Source organism: Octopus sinensis, linkage group LG1 (genome assembly GCF_006345805.1).
Source record: "Octopus sinensis linkage group LG1, ASM634580v1, whole genome shotgun sequence".
NCBI classification, from domain to species: domain Eukaryota; kingdom Metazoa; phylum Mollusca; class Cephalopoda; order Octopoda; family Octopodidae; genus Octopus; species Octopus sinensis.
The window spans coordinates 177,807,605-177,828,148 of record NC_042997.1 but is presented as its reverse complement, the minus strand read 5'-3'; the positions used below and the strand labels follow the sequence as shown (position 1 = coordinate 177,828,148).

The following is a 20,544-nucleotide window of genomic DNA, read 5'->3' as shown; positions in this document are numbered from 1 at the left end:
ATGATGATAATGATATCTGTCTCTGTGCCTCATTTATTGTCAGAGAGTAGGTCTGCCTTACAGAAAACTGAATTCATTCTGAAATTAAGGCTGATGTCATTTGGAGCGAGTGTCATGTGAGGTATTAGGAAGTACCTTCCTTCTCATGTACCAGTTATTGAAGTGATTTCAATGCAATTATTATGGCGGCTATATTTTCATTAGTTTTTACATCTTTTTTCATGCTAGCATGGGTTAGACATATATATTCTATACATACATACTATATACAGACTTGTAGTATACTACCAATAAACGGCAACTAAGAGTTGCTCCAATGTAATGTATGTTCTGTATCCAGACCATCCTGGTGCCCTACATGTTGAGTCCTGCAACTGATCTATGTATGTGTATATACATACTCTCCCTCTCTCACACACATTTTTCCTCTGTTACAAAAGAACAATAGAGCTCATCCTTTCTTCATAATATTTGGCAGGGTTAGAAATTTGAATTTGCAATTAAGGAATTCTTAGGAAAAAGATACATAGAATTCACGGCACTGTCATGGTATTAGCTGTCAGAAGTGAAACAAACGAAGGTGGACTCTTTTTACTTTCATCCTGACAGCTAATTCTGTGGTAGTGCCGAATTCACATATATAATGTTTTTTTTTTTAATCATCATTATGAAATTCTTAAAATTTCTAGTTGGTGTTAATCATATGTAGAGCCATTGACTTCTTTTTAGAAATCTTCAGCATAATAAATCTCATGACTTGTTATTGATTTAAGTATTTTATGAAGAGAGATATTTTATAGCAAATAGCAGTAATTACAGTCTGGAAGGAATTCATAGAACATTTTTTTTTCCTCTTCATAGGGCATTGGTAGTTTAGCAGTCAAGAGAAAACAGGAAGAATTCTTAAATATATGTATATATTAGAATGGCTGTCTTGTCTACAAGAAATGTGGGATAGTGTCCCACATCCAGCCTTTGATTTTTTTTTTCTATCCAAAAGGAGTTTTCACCCCAATATTCACATGGTATTATTTATAGTATTATGTGGAGGGATGCTTGAGTTTGTTCAAAAGCTTTGTAGATTGGTCTTTCCTCTCTCCTTGATAGCTCGAGATAAAAATTGGCCCTTTCTCATCTTGTATGAGAAATACCAAATGTTTTCATGCACTACCTGTCTGATAAGAGACTCAGACACTCCCATGTCCTTGGTGATGGACCTGATTGACTTGGAGGGATCATTGTCAATCATAGCCTGGATCTCATCAACAAATCCAGGAGTTCTTTTCTTATCAGAATGATCAGACTGAATTTTCCGAGCTGCTGTACCTTCGTAATCACCATTAGACTCATCCAACTCTTTCTGAATCCTCTGCCCTGTTTTCAGATTGACACCCAAACATTCTGAAATGTTCATATTGGAGCTTCTGGTGTGAATGCCAAGCAGTATAGCATGTTGTTTCCAAATTTCTGGCAGAGTGAATTGCATCATGGTGCTGTTTTTCTTACAGACGGTGTCCAACTGACCCTACTATACTGTATTGTCAACAAAATCAAAAACAAACAATGTACATGTGTGAAACTAAAAATATAAAATGGCAACAATTTACCCATTGCATCCTGTATATAGAAAATACCATATTACATAATTTAGGTGGCCTTTGGCAGGCTTGTTAGAGTGTCAGCTAGTTTGCTTTGTGTTAATCATTTTGGGTTTCTGTACTTTTGAGTTCAAGTCCTATTACAGTCAACTTTGCTTTTCATCATTTTGGAGCAGGGGATGGGGGTATCAACTTTGTACAGGGGTTGATTCTTCTCTTTCTGGAAGAAACTTGGGAGAAGATTGGTCTCCAACATGTCTAAAATAAAGTTTAAAACATAAATATCATGAGGTCTTCCCCCACCTTATATATATATATATATTACAAAATTAGAAAATGGAGAAAACATACTTAAATCAATCAAACATCAACCATCAGATGATACCCAATCAATACTTTATTACACCATTACATAACAGTAAAGGCATTATACAAAATATATTGTAAATATAATTAGACAAGGAAATGGGTTGAATTTTCAACCCCTATCTCATTTTATATATATATATATATATATATATATGTGTGTGTGTGTGTGTGTGTGCACAGCATAGCAATATTATGCTCTGCTGTATAAAACCTACTGTTTTTTTTTCTTTATTTTAAAGATATCAGAAAATTACACTGGGTCCAATGTAGCCTTATTATGAATGGGATACTGAGTGTTCTAGGCAAAGGAGACTAGGCAAAAGTATTTGTTACTAATCTTATAATAATTCTGCTTGTTTCTCTGTTACTTAGCCTGTCTGTAAGGCTTCAACATGATTAGTTGAAGGGAGGGAGGGGGAGAGGTGGTGGTGAGTGAAATGCGTAATTGTTTTTTTTACTAAGTTTTTCTCCTCTGTTACTTATCCCATCTGTTATGCATTCATGTGATTAGTTGAAGGGAGAGGTGAAGAGCGAAGAAAAAGGGCAAAGAATGAGAGAGAAAGAGGGAGAGTGCTGTGTATTAAGTCTATAAAATTGTGCACAGAGTATATAAAGTGTATATGTAAAGTGCATTAAGTAATCATTGTATTCCAATTTCCATCCCATTTCAATGAATAGCAGATGAGCAACTATCTTTGGATACAGACACAACACAGACTACACTTACAGATTTTTTGGATATAATTTTGAGAAATAACCCAATAAGTTTACCATTAAATCTGTGAAGTATTCATGGGTCCCGCATATAATAAATATTGAAAACAAACCAAATTATCTTAGTCTGTTAGCAGAAAATTATGAAAATTTGCATAAGGTATGTTGGCTGTTATGTGGGGAGTTCATATCATCTCATCATATTTTCTGCTTCAGTCTATATAACCCACACTCAAAATGTATCTTACTTTATTTAATAACTGTGTTACCTTCGAGAAACATTTTGAAAATTGTATTGATGAAAATTCTCCTAGAAAGCTGAAAGGAATGTTAAACTTTCATCTGCCTGTTAAATATTTAGAAGTGGATGACTACAAAATATATGAGGGGTACCCCAAAGAAACTGGAATTTCGCAATATTATTTTATTCACTTAGTTTTACATGTTTACTCTTTCATCGCCTTCAAAATATTCTCCATTTGAAGCAATGCATTGGTACAGGTGTATTTTCCACTATTTGAAGTGGTGCTGGAACTCTTGCGAAGTGATTCCTTTTAATGCCTCCATTGTTTTTTATCTTCACCTTTTTCACATCTGCAAATTTTGTAGCACCAGCTGTTGTCACCTGTGATGACCTTCAAAAAAAGGCCTGGATCAACTTCCAACTGTTCTTTCAGTTCACAACACACATTCGTTCATGACTGCTTTTGATCTTCTGTGAGCAAGCAAGGCACAAATTTTGCTGCAGCTCTTTCATTCACAATTCCTTACTCAAAATTCATTGGCAGGAACTTCAAGACACACCAGTCATACCAACAAGTTTGTCAGTTGTTCAGTGATGATCCTCCAAGATCAGTTCATGAATTTTCATCTCTTTGGGAGGTCGACAGTCGCCCTGAATGAGGTTGATCCTCAAGCGACAAGAGACTATTCATAAAGCGTGGAAACCACTTGTAAACTTGTGTTTTGCTCATGGCAGCATCCTTGTAAGCTGTTTGGAACATGACAGCTGTTTTAGCTGCCATTTTTTCCAGCAGAAAACGGAATTTCTTGGAAGCATGCTGTTCTTTCATTTCAGCCATCACAAACATCGACAAACGGGAGCAGCTCTACAAAGCAAAGATACATCACATGGCATTAGACGCTGCCAGTCAGCAGGCTGTTGCCTGAAAGTTGCATCAAGTGGCTTCTAGTGCTGGAAGTCTGAACTACGAGGGACTTGTCCCACAGACAACATCCAGTTACTTTTGGGGTACCCCCTCATACTTGTGAAATAGGGGTGCATCATATGTCTTATATGATAACCAATACAGTGTATGGACTTAGGACTTCTTTTTTATTCCATAAACAGAAATGTTCGTTGCAATATTTAGTGAATGTGTGCTAATGATTTCACAGCTTATACTTTGGGCGGGAGTTGTAAGGGGTTGTTAATGACTAGCACCAGTAATGTACTAGCAATCAATTCAATTGGGGTCAATATTTGACATATTTATCAATGGGTTTCTTAAGTGAATGTGCTTGTGTGTGTGAGATTGGATATCAATGTTTTGTTGTTGAATTTAACAGTTAACTCATTTCCTGTTGCTGAAGAGTGTGTGTGTCAACCTATGAAAACAAGGCAAAACAACAATAGGAAAAAAAGACACCTTATTTCTCTGTAATAAAGGCTTATATATATATATATATATATATATATATATATATATATATATCATGAGTGAGATAGGAAGTTTGTTGTGATAAATTTATGAATGTCACAAACTGGGAAGAAACATCTGTTTCTACTCTTAACTTCTATTGTGTTTAAACTATATCACTTGGGCAGTTTCAAAGGTCTTATTTTACTCTGGTTATAGTGCTTATATATACAAGAACAACAACAACACACACACACGTACTTTTATATAAATGTGTGTATGTGTATCTGTCTCTTTCTGCATCTGTGTATGTGTGTGTGCCTCTCTCTCCCTCTCTCTCTCTCTCTGTGTATGTAACTGTAAATATGTATGTAAATTGCTATCTAATATCTATTTGTAATCTATCTATCTATGTGTGCATATATGTATATATATGTATATATATATATGTATATATATGTATGTATATATATATGTATATATATATATATATATATATATATATATATATCACACAAACAAAGTTAGGTATATTGCAAGGTTTACACACAACAGGTGGATCCGTGCAGTTATTCAGTGGTATCCAAGGGAATTGAAGAGACTGCTCAGAAGACGTCTAAGATGATTGGAAAAGAATACATTCACGAGAAGAATGGAAGTGTTTTGTGACCTGCTGTATATAAGGATGTCTGATAGTCTGGTCAATAAATTGCAATATATGAGGGAGTGCTGAAAAGTTCCTGGCTTTAAGGGTATTGTGAAAGACCTGGTTGGAGGCTCAACCTTCCAAGTGTTTTTCAGTTCTTTAATACACACACACACAGTTGTTAAGCTAAAACTTTTAATACATTGTTGAACACACCTGAAATGTAACAGTTAAAATTTTGGCCTTGCTTGAAGTGGTAGTGCATCTCTTCTTTGTTCTTGACTATAAACAGATTTATTTTTCCTTCCAGTTGCCCTTTATTAACATTTGAAATGGATAAACAAAAATTTCATATTTGCATTGTAATGCTTTTCTTTTTTAAAAAAGCAGAAAATGCTGCAAAGACTTGCAAAAACATTTGTGAAGTTTATGCTGTAGGTGATGCTGTAGGTGAATTAACTGTTTGAAGGTGGTTTGCAACATTTAAGGCTGGAGCGTTCAGTTTGGAAGATGACAGTTGCAGTGGAAGACCTTCAAAAATGGATGAAAATGTTTTGAGGGCAAAAATCTAAGAAAATCAAATATCACAACAAGAGAATTTGCAGAGGAGTTGGAAGTTTCTAAAAGTATGACTCATGAACACCTAGTGAAGCTAGAATACATTTCTCGCTATAATGTATGGGTCCCTCACAAACTTTCAGAAAAGAATTGCTTGAACTGGTATTCCATTTGTGATATGTTTTTGAAATGGAATGAAATCATGCCTTTTCTGAAATAAATTGTAACTGGAGATGAAAAATGGATTGTGTATGAAAACATAGTGTGAAAAAGATCCTGGAGTTTGTGTAAGGATCACCCAAAACAGCAAAGATGAATAATCATGCCAAAAAAGCTATGCTTTGTGTTTGGTAGGATCATAAAGGCTTCATTTATTATGAGCTTCTCCCACAAAACCAGGCCATTAACTCTGATGTGTACTGTCATTAGCTGGCTAATTTGAACAAAAGAATCAAAGAATTGAGGCTGGAGATTGCCAACAGGAAAGGAGTAGTTTTCCAACAAGACAATGCTTGACTACATGTGCCTTTGGCTACCTGAACAAAGTTACGTGTATTTGGCTGGACCTCATTCACCATATTCTCCTGATATTGCGCCATCTGACTACCACTTGTTTTTGTCTCTACAGAACTCGTTGCAAGGAAAAACATTTAACAATTTAGATGGGGTCAAAATGCATCTAGATAACATTTTTCCTTCAAAACTAGTCAAATTTTATGCTGATGGAATATTTAAATAGCCTGATAGATGGGCAAAGATCATTAATAATAATGGAAATTATTTCCGTGAATAAAATTTATTGAAAGATCAATTATTTATATTCCTTTTTTGTATATCAAAAATCACTCAGAAATTTTCCAGACAACCTAACAAACACACACGATGGGTTTTTTTACTTTCCACTCACAAGGCTTTGGTTGGCCCAAGATTATAGTAGAAGACACCTGTCCAAGGTGCCATGCTGTGAGAATGAACTTGGAACATATGTTTGGAAAACAAACTTACCACACAGCCATGCCTGCACCTGTAATGTAATATTCTATTTAATGCTTGTATCTTCTAGCTATGGTAAGGTGAATATGAATAACTAACAAAACTGTTGTCAATTAGTGACCTGTATGACGGGGTGCTGAAAAGTTCCTAACTTAAAGGGCATTGCAAAAGGCCTGGTTGGAGGCCCAACCTTCTGAGTTCTTTTATAGGGCTTAGAAAAGCTGAAGGACCACTGCAATAAGTGTTTGAATCTGAGAGGGGAATATGTTGAGTAAAATTATAATTAACTGATCCTCCTGCATTTTTTTTTACCTAAAGCTGGGAGCTTTTCAGCTCCTTCTTGTGTATGCGAGTGTGTAAGGTGGTGAGCTGGCAGAATCATTAGCACCCCAGGCAAAATGCTTATTGGCATTACGTTTGTCTTCACATTCTGAGTTCAAATTCTGCCAAGGTTGACTTTGCCTTTCATCCCTTTTGGAGTTGATAAAGTAAGTACTTGTTGAACATTGTTGTTGGTGTGATTGACTTACCCTCTCCCACGAAATTGCTGACCTTGTGCCAAAATTTGGAAACCAATATCTACATGTGCATATATACATGTGTGTGTGTGTGTGTGTGTGTGTGTGTATGTTTACATATTTATGTATGCATGTGTGTATGTATGCATGTGTGTGTATGTATGTGTGTGTGTATATGTATGTATGTGTGTGTGTATATGTATGTATGTGTGTGTGTATATGTATATATGTGTGTGTGTGTTTATATATCTGTGTATGCTTACATATGTATAAACACATGTGTAAACAAAATATGTGATTTTGTTCATGCAGTGATAGTTATATATTTGTGTAAATTTTTTGGTTAGGTTCTTCCGACAGTCATGCGTGGTCATTTATTCAGGATGTTGCGATACCTTCCAGAGACAATCTAGAAGTTTCTTTTGCTGAACTTGGATTGGCAGAAGATCATTTTTCACATCCAGAGGTAAATTATTTCAGCTATTTCTTTGTAAAAAAATCTGTTCCCATTGATATTGTGTACTTCTATAGAATACTTTTTTAATTAATCATCATCATATTTTAAAGAAAAGAATGTTTCATGATTTCTAAAAGTCATATTCCTCGTCTTCATCGTTGACATGTTTGCCATTGTTCTTGTTATTTGATTGGTCAACTTAACAATCATCACCACCACTATCATTTCAAAATCATCACTATCATTGCCATCACTACCACCATCATCATCATCATCATCATCGTTTAACGTCCGCTTTCCATGCTAGCATGGGTCGGACGGTTCAACTGGGGTCTGGCAAGCCCGAAGGCTGCACCAGGCCAGTCAGATCTGGCAGTGTTTCTACAGCTGGATGCCCTTCCTAACGCCAACCACTCCGAGAGTGTAGTGGGTGATTTTATGTGCCACCAACACAGGTGCCAGACGAGGCTGGCAGACGGCCACGCTCGGATGGTGTTTTTTATGTGCCACCGATACAGGTGCCAGACGAGGCTGGCAGACGGCTACACTCGGATGGTGTTTTCTTATGTGCCACCGACACAGGTGCCAGACGAGGCTGGCGAACGGCCACGCTCATAACTATTATCATCACCACCGTATATACTACTTTGACTATTGTTATTATCACTACCATGAGACTAGCAAACTATCACTTAGGTAACCAAATCTATCAACTATACAACAGCACATCTATAATCTACAATTTCTGAGATGGATTTCTACAGATATCTGCCCTTTCATTCAGTCTTTTTAAATTATACCTATAGCACCTTCATACATCTCAAAAGCTCTCTCTCCTCTGCAATCATCTCACACTCAACAACATAAAAATATTGCATAGCATACACAAAAGGCAAAAATACTAGAAATCATAAATAACAATTCTACAACACACACAGTGTAAAAGATCTAGCAAATCAAGCAAAATAGTACATAACCATACAGAGCACACACAGGCGTCATGTTTGGCCTACAAACAAACAAACATTCATGCACAATCAGGCGTAGGAGCGGCTGTGTGGTAAGTAGCTTGCTTACGAACCACATGGTTCCGGGTTCAGTCCCACTGCATGGCACCTTGGGCAAGTGTCTTCTACTATAGCCTTGGGCCGACCAAAGCCTTGTGAGTGGATTTGGTTGACAGAAACTGAAAGAAGCCCCTCGTATATATATATATGTGTGTGTGTGTTTGTCCCCCCAACATTGCTTGACAACCGATGCTGGCGTGTTTATGTCCCCATAACAGTTTGGCAAAAGAAACCAACAGAATAAGTACTAGGCTTACAAAGAATAAGTCCTGGGGTAAATTTGCTCGTCTAAAGGCAGTGTTCCAGCATGGCCACAGTCAAATGACTGAAATGAATACAAGAATCATTACATCTGATTCATTATGGATTTTCTCAGTCTCACCTAATCTCCAATATAATCAATGCATTCAGTTCATTATAGATTTTGTCAGTTCTTTTAGGCATCCAGTCTCCAATATAAACAGAGTATTGATCTGATCCATTATGGACTGTGTCAGTCCTACTTGACATCCAATCTCCAATACAAAAAGTGCTTTTGATCCTTTATGGATTATTTCAGTCCTACTAGGCCTCTAATTTCCAATGCAAATGGTGCATTTGAATCATTCTAGATTGTGTCAGTCCTCCCCAACCTTCAATATCTTCTTAATAAATCATAGTAAATTACAAAGAACACAAAATGGTGCACTCTACGTTATCAGAGGCTCCAAACAGTTCACACTCAGATTACATATGCAAATATACAAAAAAGTGAAAGACTATCTAGACATGCAGGGAACAAAGTTCGTTTTGGCAATAACTTCCAACACTTGTAAACCCTGCCACTATATGCATGCATATCCCTTCCTCCCTAGATGTAACTACAGTACTCTAGAACATCAGTACAGCACTTTGGGAACACTTTATCTTCTGACTGGTTCAAACAAGGATCTTTTCAGTTTGAACGGCAGTTTTTTCTAGCGGTGTCATATGAAATTGTCACCCATAATTATGACCCTAGTATCGATCTATTGCATTTCAATCTGTTTTAGGTTAGGGTTAGTTAGGGTTAGGGGTGGGAGGAAGGGTATCTTTTTTTTCTTCACAAATGTAAATAAACCCAATCTGTTTCTTAAATGAGGGACATATTCATACGGCACAGAATGTTTTCACCTCAATAGACAGTCATTGATTGGTTGAAATTGCCGAAATGCAAGAAATTAAAGACCAAATATCTTACAAACTATAGAATTTTCTCAATAAAGCCAAGAGAAAAAGATGTTTTATAAACACATTCTACCAGTATACGAAGTTTAAAATTTTTTTAGTTACCTAAAAATTATGTTAAAAACTGTCGTTCAAACCGAAAAGATCCTCACACAAATATATATAAAAAATAAAAAACATATAAAAATAGCACCAGCATCAATAGTATTATTAGGTCTAAACACTGTGCTGGGATGCACAGCAGCAGTGATAAGTGCAGGCAAGTATGAACTGCTATGTTCAGGCCACGTCTACTTTGTTTCCTCTGTAGATACCACCTGAATCTACTGAAACATATGCCGTTCAAGAATTTGGACCTGGAGATCTCCATTTCCAGCGACTTCAAGGGCCACCTCCCAGTGGTGTCGGGCGTCAACGAAGAGCCCTCGACTACAACAAGACGACCAAAGTTTTTTTTTTCCAAGGTCTGGGGTCTCCCACCCATAAGCCCTAGACCATCACCTAATCACCCTTACCCATCTTGTTGCTTAACAACAACAACAACAGAAACATACTGAAAAGGGAACACGTCCAAACTGTCATGTTGTATCATATAAAGTTAATCCAATGTCTATTAGAATGTGCTGTATGGTCTTCAATTAGGCAATCAGCAGCACTTCATAATTGTTGTCATCATCATCATCATACTGATGCTAATAATAAGTCATTGGTGTTCCTTTTGGAATAACTTAATTTGGATCTTCATTTAAACCTGAATTATGATGTGCCTTCAGTCAATTTTTTTTTTAAAGATTCTTTTAGATATTCAAAGGACAGGCATACAAAAGAAAAAACAAAAAAAAAAAAAATATTCCCTGAAATATTTTTTCAACATCTTACTCATTGGAAAAGATGGAAATTATAAACTACTGATATTGTTGTTGTTAATTATATGCAGGGACATTTCGGACAAACCAGTGAAGAGGAATTAAATATGGCCATTGAAAACTGTAAAGAGTTGATCCGACAGTGTGATCCCTCAGATCCATTGAGTGCTAGCCGTCAACAGAAACTAGTACAGAAACTAATTCAGTTGCGCATGCACTACCAAGAGCTGAAGGTAGGTTCTACTTTCTGTTGTTGCTTTCAGGTGTAGGTGTCTACGAATTTTAATATGTAACAATTTACATATGGTATATTTGTGTGTTTGTATGTATGATCCTGGCGGTAAAATTAAATTTTGGCTTAAGTCTACTGGTTTCAGTTCACCAAGCTGTCAGAAGCAGTTTCCAAATCATCTGGGAATGTTACCGTTCAGCATCATATCCAAGTACTAGGATTTAAGGACTTATGAGATCACATGTATCAGCATTTCTCTCTCTCTCTCTTTCTCCCTGTATGTATGTATGTATGTATGTGTGTGTGTGCAAGCGTGCGTGCATGCATGTATGTATGTGTGCATGCATGTATGTATGTATGTATGTGTGCATACATGTATGTATGTGTGCATGCATGCATGTATGTATGTGTGCATGCATGCATGTATGTATGTGTGCATGCATGCATGTATGTATGTATGTATGTGTGCATGCATGTATGTGCGTGTGTATGTGCGTGTGTGTGCGTGCATGTATGTGTGTGTGTGTGTGTAGATGCATAGCCTAATGGTTAGGGTGTTTTTATTTCCAGACAGGCAGTGCATTGTGTTTTTGAGCAAAATCCTTCATTTCACATTACTGCAGTCCACTCAGCTGTAAATGGGAACCCTGCAACAGACTGGGCTTCTATTGAGGATGAATGCTAGCCTGCTCACCTCGCCAGCAGAGTGACGTCATTCAAAAGCTACAACAATCCAAGGAAGCACATTGCTACTAGCAGTGTATAATGATATCCAATAGCCTGCTTGGTCATGAGAGAGAGAAAGAGAGAGAGACACACACACACCACTTTTAAATTTATCTCTGAAGATTTTCTATAGAATTCAGAGCCAGTACTGCAAGTTATGGCATTTTATATACAAATATGTCTGTATAAACAATGCGATTAAAAATCTGTCTTTGATCACATTGTTTACGTAGATGTATTTGTGTATGAAAAATCGTAACTTGCAATGTTGGCTCTGAATTCTATAGAAAATCTTCAGAGTTAAACTTAAAAGTGAGAATATGGCACTGCTAGATGGTCATGGGGTGGTTTCCTCCCCTGTCAGCATGTGCGTATATGTTTGCTCTCCTCTTACAGTATTAAGAGTATTTTAATTCTTATTTCTAGCAGTGTAGATGCTTCAGTATTCTTAGTCACACTTAGTGATGATTGAATTTTTCCTGTATGGTATCATATTGTGTCTAGCTGTTTATATCAATTTATGTATATATGCCATGATAGATCATTAGCCACTACACACATTTTTTTCTCTCTTTGTTTCTTTCCTTGTTTTTTTTCTGTGCCCCTTTCTGTAGAGGAGTGTAGGCTCGAAACGTAAAAGACTTTTTCTATTCCTGAGCGTTATACTAATACATCTGTTTGTTTTGTACACCACCTGTCTTCGTCTTTTGTTTTTTTCCGTAAACTCTCCCTATATATATATATATATTAATTGGTATGCATTCAAAGCAATGATTAGTAATTTACGAAATCAGTATGCTTTTAAATCTCTTTAACAATTCACAATAATGACTTTTATTACTTTTATTCTTAACTCAGTTCATCTAACTGTATATATCTATTGTTACTTTTCATAAAAGGCCTTTACTTTTTTTTGATTTCCAATATGCATTTTTGCTTATTTCCACATGTAGTTTCTTTTTGTAACATATTTCCAATATATATATATATATATATATATATATATATATATACACACACACACACACATGAGGGGGTGCGGTAAAGTTCCTGGTTTTAAGGGTATTGTGAAAGGCCTGCCTGGCTGGAGCCCAAACCTTCGGAGTTCTTTTACAGGGCTTAGGAAAACTGAAGGACTGCTGCAGTAAGTGCAGGAATCTGAAAGGAGAATGTTTTCAATAAAATTATAATTAACTGATCGTCCTGTATTTTCTTTTTCTCAAAGCCACAAACTTTCAGCACCCCCTCACGTGTGTGTGTGTATATATATATATATATATATATATATATATATATTTATTATATAGAAGGAGCTTCTACAGGACTTAGTCCTGTAGAAGCTCCTTCTATATAATAAATTAATTTTACTCTGCTATGTATTGAGTACCTTATTTACTGTGGTTAACCCCGAATCAACCCGGGACCTACATATATATATATATATATATATTTTGAGAAAAAGAGTTGTCAGAATTTTGGAAAAAAATCTTTTTATTTCTTCCTTATTATTAAAGCTTTCATTCCTTTCTCAAACTTGTCATATAAAATTTCATTTGAGAAGTTCGAGAAAGGAACAAAAGCGCTAATAATAATAATGAAGAAATAAAAAAATTTCTTTCCAAATTTCTGATAACTTTTTTTCTCCATATTCAATTTCTGTACATCACACCTAACACTCTATATATATATCTAGAAGTTAAATTAAAAATTAAGGTTTAGGAAGGAAGCATTAACTGTAGTATCCAAACCTTGTTTCAGGTAAGTCCCAGGTAGTATGCCTGTGAAGCACACTCACCACTTATGGCTACCAAGTGTTATCAGCGTTACTGCATATTCGTCACTGGATCTAACTTCTGAAGTATGTTACATCACCTGATGAGGTTCCTTGCACTGTGCCTTACATCTGATGTCATTACATCATCCCACACCTGCTAGGGAGCAGTGCAGAACAAAGCCGAAACAATTGTTGTGCTAATAAAGCTTCTAGCTACACTCCATCTTTTGTATTAGTCAACTTTTTTTTTGCGGGCACCACCAATAGGGAAGCATTCAGTCTTAGCATTAAAGGTGTGAAACTGAAGAGTACCATTGGTCGATAACTGATGAAGAATTATGGACTTTCTGTTTGTCTCCCATTTGTTTTTACATTCAGTATATGTTATTTCGTTTGTTTATACATTTTTCATTTATATGTATATATAAACACACACACACATATATATATGATGGGCTTCTTTCAGTTTCTGTCTACCAAATCCACTCACAAGGCTTTGGTCGGCCCGAGGCTATAGTAGAAGACACTTGCCCAAGGTGCCACGCAGTGGGACTGAAACCAGAACCATGTGGTTGGTAAGCAAGCTACTTACCACACAGCCACACCTATGCCTTACATAAAACGATGATGATGATGATGATGATATATATATATATATACACATACAAGCAAAACGCCCTCCTCCCCCGTCCAATGGATGGTGCTGAGTTGTCAAACATTTAAACCAAATTTTCTCATAACAACTTGTCCGACCGTCCCATAGGCCTCTCCCTTTGAGAAACACTGATTTAACCTAAATTTGAGACACCAGCAAAAGAAGAAAATAAAGATAAACTTTTTTTCTATTCCAAGAAAAACAATTTTACAAATGCACGTTTGCATGGCTTTATCGATTGCATTCTCATCTGGAATCGATTTTTGTAATTTTTTCAAGACTTATGCATGCCCTGATACCGTCGGTATCTACATATCAAATTTGAGTGCAATCGGATGGAGGATGCTCGAGATCCTAGAAGACACACACACAGACAGACAGAACGGATTTTATATAATAGATATATATATGGCTGTATAAATGATTGGGTAGTAGGCTAGCACAACTCAGCAGACTGAGTTGTTGCAATCAGTGGGGAGAATTGGAGTTAATTCATGCAGTGCAGAGATGCAGGAAGTTGTGGCCTGTGGGAGTTGTGAGGGAGGGGTAGAGGGGAGGACTAGATATGTATTAAATTCAAGTAATCTCAGTTGTTTATATTAATGCTAAAAGGACTGTATGCTTTACATGTTTAGAAAGAGATTCTCTATTTTACAGGAAGGACCTGTTGAAACTGACACCCAAATCAAGGTTGTCATGTCTCACAAATTCAAAGTACGTGTCGGTGCCAATAGTCATCCATGTGAGAAATGTAAAGGTGTTATTTGGGGGTTGATAGGAATCAATACATGGTACAAATGTCAAGGTAGGCATTCTTCCTCTTATTTCGTGTCTCTCTTTTTATGCCTTTCTCTCGTTTTCCCCCTCTCTCTCTCTCCTCTCTTTCTCATTTTTATATTGATTCTCCATGTTTCTGTGGGTGGGTTGACATTCACAAACTTGGACATTTTCCTTGTTGGAGCAATTTTTTTTTTTTTGTTTTATATGAAGATGTTATAGACACAGATATGGCTGTGTGTTGGGAAGCAAACTTCCCCAACCATATGGCCTTGGGTTCAATTCCACTTTGCAGCACCTTGGGCAAGTGTCCCCTACTAAAGCCTCAGCCCAACCAAAGCTCGTGAGTGGATTTCAGAGACAGAAACTGAAAGAAGCTCATTGTATGTATGTATATATATGTGTGTGTGTGTGTGTGTGTACTTTTGTCTAGACAGCATGTGATATTTGTAAATGAACATTATCATCTTAAAAGTGAGGTTATTTGTTTCCACTTCCATGTAAAACATGTTTAGCTGTGGAGAAAAATCCATTCTTATAATGAAATAAGTACAGGTCGTCATCAACTCCCAACCACAATTGGTTCTGACTGACTGACTGGCTGTAAGTCAATTTGGTCGTAAATTGGTCTATAGGCCTACATAGCTTCGTTTTATATTTTTACATTCTTAAGGTACATTCTCAGGTAAAAGTCACACACAGAATTCTGTATTATAGTACAACAGTGTTATTTGTTCATAGAAAAGTACCAAAGAATGCAAATACAAGAAATATACAATGGGTGCTAGAAACAGTTGCAAAACTTACTCTATTACTTGTTTCAGTCATTTGACTGTGGCCATGTTGGAGCACCGCCTTTAGTCGAGCAAATCGACCCCAGGACTTATTCTTTGTAAGCCTAGTACTTATTCTATCGATCTCTTTTGCTGAACCGCTAAGTTATGGGGATGTAAGCACACCAGCATTGGTTGTCAAGCGATGATGGTGGGACAAACACAGACACACACACACACATATATGATGGGCTTCTTTCAGTTTCTGTCTACCAAATCCACTCACAAGGCTTTGGTCGGCCCGAGGCTATAGTAGAAGACACTTGCCCAAGGTGCCACGCAGTGGGACTGAAACCAGAACCATGTGGTTGGTAAGCAAGCTACTTACCACACAGCCACTCCTATGACTTACATAAAAATTTGTTGTAGACTGATGCTTGGTTGTGGATCTTTGATGTCATTTGTTAGCTGACATCATCTGTAGACAGGTTAATTTCTAAGAAATTAAACCCGTTAGTTTTCAACTGGACTATTTATTATTGCTGCTAGGTGCTGGTGCACCAATCTTTGTAAAGTTGATCGGTCATTAAGTCGATGATGACCTGTACTAGGTTTGATATGTTGAGCTAAAACTCTGGACGGCATTGTCTCACTATGGCCTTAGTCCAAAGAATGAAACTAGTGGAAAAGTAACATAAAGCTCAAACACATGCATGTACTTGCGCACGGGCGCACACACACACACACCACACACACACACAAAATGCAGTAGATAAATTATTTGCAACTATATAGAAAATTTTAATTTTCTTTTCTCGATTTAAATATCTCTATCAATCATTGCTTTCAGTTGATATACTTGAAATATTTTCATCTCTTCTTGCACATTTCTAACTCAAAATCGTACACACACACACACACACACTCACTCACACACTCACTCACACACACACACACACACACACACTCACTTACATACACACACACTCTCACTCACACACACACACACTCTCACTCACACACACACACACTCTCTCTCACACACACACACACACACTCTCACACACACACACACACACACACACACACACACGCACACACACACACTATAGTAGTTATAAAAATTGACTTATGTTAAATATTTTCACAGTTGGTACATGTTCTCTCTTGAATGGGAGTCACAGTTGATGGTACCCTGACACTTGGTGGTACCACAAATTTATAATTATTCTTTCTTTCACAATTCTATCCTTTCTGTACAGAATGTGGGTATCGATGCCACCAAAAGTGCCTTAACTCTGTGACGAGGATGTGTCCAAGTGCAAAGGTAAGTTCCCCCTCCCCCAGTCTGTCTTCTTCCTTTTTGTATATTTCTCTGTTTATTTTCTTCATTTTAGCTTTAGAACAAGATAACTGAGTTAATCCTCTAGCTTTCAGATTACTCTGTCAAATGTAATACTTATTTATTCACATTGTTTTGAATTAATCTTGCATTGGAGGTACAGGCATGGCTATGTGATTAAGAAGTTTGCTTTTCAATCATGTGGTTTTGGGCCCAGTCTAATTGTGTACAACCTTGGGCAAATGTCTTCCACTATAACCTTGAGTCAACCAAAGCCTTGTGAGTGGATTTGGTAGATGGAAACTGAAAGAATTCTATGTATGTGTGTGCATATAATATATATGTGTGTGTGTATTTGTGTGAATGTGTTTGTATATGTCCTTGTCTAGACATCATGTAATGGTTGTAAATGAGCATTATCATCATACAAGAGAGGTTGTTTCCAGACTTCTGTGAAAAACATGTCGGATTGTGGGAAAATATTATCTTGCTTGGTGAAAGGTGGGGCAACAAGCTGTAGAAAATTTGGGTCAACAAATGCTGTCTGACAAGTGTGGAAAAGTGAACATTAATTGATATTTTTGAGGTGGCAGGATGTGATATGAAGGAGATTTGGTTGCTATTTTTAGCAATTCAAGCAGCCATGTAGAGGTTCTCTTAACTGGTTCATGAAAAATGCCCAACACAGCTTATGTTGTCTTTGGTTGGTAGGTTTGTTGTTTGTTCCTGTCTCTTTTGATAAACTGTACCATATTTTTTATTCCTACTTCAGATTGCCCAGGGTCAAAGCATCATCACTGATATTTGTCCTGAACGAGGCCTTAGTCTTCAGAAATTTCGATGTGTTGATTGTCGTGAACCAATTGAATTTCAAAGTAGTACGTATTTTATTTATATTACTTTTGGTTTTAAATAACTTCTGTCCTTAGTGGTTCAGGCCGTGTCTAAATTTCAGATGAAATAGCACTACCTGGTTATATTATTATTTTTCTCTTTTTTAATTTTCAAATCTCTCTAAAGAATACATATTGATCTTTAGCTCTATGCTAACTCTCATCTAGCACTGCTCTGATCAAATGTGTTTCATCCATGACGAGCTTGTCGTTTTCTTAGTGGTTTCTAGGTCTACATTATCTGATGTACCCTTATTTAAGATTTGATGGGACAGACATTATCTGTCATCCATTTAAGCACCACTACCTGGCTCTTGGGTGCCCTTAGCACAGTTGATTCTGTTGCAAGCATTTGTGCTAGGTAGGTCTTTAGGTGGCGAGCTGGCAGAAATGTTAGCATGCTGGGCGAAATGCGTAGCCGTATTTTGTCTGTGTAGTAAAGAAATAGGCCTTTAGTTTGAAAATAATTTTCTCCCTTCCTCACATCTGTTACTTCATGTATTCATTTTCCTCTATTGATGTTTTCCACTGTGTGTTTTGAGGGAAATTTCACTGCCATTTTAAGCAGATGAGTGACTGGTCTGAGTCTTACACATTGGCTTGAAAATCATTATGATGTGATTTACAGATAGATTTCCCATTTCCTCTGCCACTCATCGTCATGGAAAGACTGGAGTTCAGTGCTACACACCAATGAAACATTTGTCAAGTATGAAGTGCTATCACTGCTTGCAACAGTACACCCCCCTCATGGGGAATTGATGTCAGAACATCCCCATGGAATGTACTTAGAATAAAGTGGATTGAGCCATTGTTATTGTATGTCCTTTACTGGGTCACATTGTTGAACTAGAGATGTCACTAACCATTGTATCACCACCAGCTAGTAACCAAGTATTTCGATAGTTTAGTTTGTGACCCGAAGGAGTATAACTGCTGCTTCTTCCTAGTGAGACAACTGCTGGATAAATAATTAGCTAGTCGTATGCCAGTGTATGTGGCATTTATTAGCTTGGAGAAGGCTTTTGACAGGGTCCCTTATTCTGGTGGTCACTATCGAAACTAGGAGTAGATGAATGTTTTATGAAGGCTGTGCAAGTCATGTTCAGGGGTAAAGTTAGTAAGATGAAAGTTAACAATGTGTACAGTAATGAGTTTAGCATGTAGGCAGGGGTCCACTAAGGTTCAGTGCATAGCCCCCTTCTGTCTATCATAGGCCCTCCCATCTCCAGGCTATTGCTGAGGAGTTTAAGACTGGGAATTCCTGTATATTGACAACCCAGTTTTTATAGCTGAATTAATCAAAAGTTTGACAAAAATGCCAAGTATAGAAGCAAAACTTTGCATTGAGAAGCTTCCCCTCTGCAAGTTTTCAGTTATACTGTAACATCTAACATCTCTTCGCCTTGACTTTATGGAGGGTGCTGTGTGTTCCTTGGCAAGTGATTGCAACAAACATGCAGATTAAAAGTAAATAACAATAATAATGTAATTTGAAGTAACTATGAGTGATAGTAACATATAAATTGAATTATTCTTGTAGACCAAGGCTGGTCTGAACCCCGACTTTGCGATTATTCTGGCCTTTACTATTGTGAGCTGTGTCACTGGGGTGATGAGATGGTCATTCCTGCCAGAGTTGTCTCCAACTGGGACTTTGAACCACAGAAAGTAAGTACATTTACACTATCTTAACAGTTAATTTATTTTTTATATTGCTTCAGTTATATCATTTCCTAACTATCACTTCTTAGTAATAAGGCCACTATGTGATTGCTTGACCTGTTAGCTAGAAACAACAGCAAAATCTTTCTGAAACCACACCTGGCTATTAAAAAAAAAATGAGAACGGGCACTTCAGATAGCATAATCTTCAATACTCTTAAAAAGACAGGATGGTTATGATTGGAATAGCTTTGATTACAGGTTTGCTTGATTTGGACTGATGTGAGTCTAAACAACAATCACTACCACCAGCATAACCTATGAATTACATTATTAAGGACAAACACAAGGCTGTTATGAACGCTTTATGGAGAGAAAAGATTTAGAATTGCCTGAAATAAAGAAAAAAGTAAAGTTACCTTCTTGAGTCATCATCATCATCATTTAACATCTGTTTTCCGTGCTAGCACAGGTTGGACGGTTCGACCGGGGTCTGGGAAGCCAGGAGGCTGCACCAGGCTCCAGTCTGATTTGGCAGTGTTTCTACAGCTGGATGCCCTTCCTAACGCCAACCACTCCATGAGTGTAGTGGGTGTTTTTTACGTGCCACCGGAGGCTGGCAGCGGCCACGATCAGTTGGTGCTTTTTACATGCCACTGGCACAGAAGCTAGTCATGGCGGCGCTGGCATCGGCCACGTTTGGATGGTGTATATCCTTGTGTATATATTGCCTACCTGAATGGGACGCCAGTCCAACACAAGATTACTGGAGCAACATGAAATAAAGTGTTTTGCTGTCTGATCCAGGGATTGAAACAACAATTTTATGATCATGAGTCCAACTGCCTGAAATGGCCATAGACCAACTGAATCTTATTTATATATTAAATAAACATACATATATATATATCTTTTGTTGTAGGTAAGCCGTGCCAGTCGACAATTCTTGAAATTAATGTTGAAAAAGCCTGTCTTAGATCTTGAAAAACACAGTCCACTTATTTTTAATATGTCAGAAGAATTACGTCAAATACTTGTAAGTATTCTCTTGGAATTTTACCAATTTGTGTGAAGT

General features: G+C 37.1%; 1 protein-coding gene across 3 annotated transcripts in view; it reads left to right on the top strand.

Annotated features, from left to right (window-relative positions):
* The window catches only part of LOC115215620 (differentially expressed in FDCP 8 homolog), a 62,086-nt gene that overhangs the window by 27,763 nt on the left and 13,779 nt on the right, over positions 1 to 20,544 (top strand). For all 3 annotated transcript variants that reach the window (XM_036507219.1, XM_029784854.2, XM_029784863.2), the window contains 7 exons: positions 7,384 to 7,502; positions 10,704 to 10,865; positions 14,677 to 14,824; positions 16,832 to 16,896; positions 17,684 to 17,789; positions 19,348 to 19,475; positions 20,392 to 20,505. In XM_036507219.1, the coding sequence (XP_036363112.1) occupies positions 7,384 to 7,502; positions 10,704 to 10,865; positions 14,677 to 14,824; positions 16,832 to 16,896; positions 17,684 to 17,789; positions 19,348 to 19,475; positions 20,392 to 20,505 (842 nt within the window). The remainder of the gene's footprint in view (positions 1 to 7,383; positions 7,503 to 10,703; positions 10,866 to 14,676; positions 14,825 to 16,831; positions 16,897 to 17,683; positions 17,790 to 19,347; positions 19,476 to 20,391; positions 20,506 to 20,544) is intronic.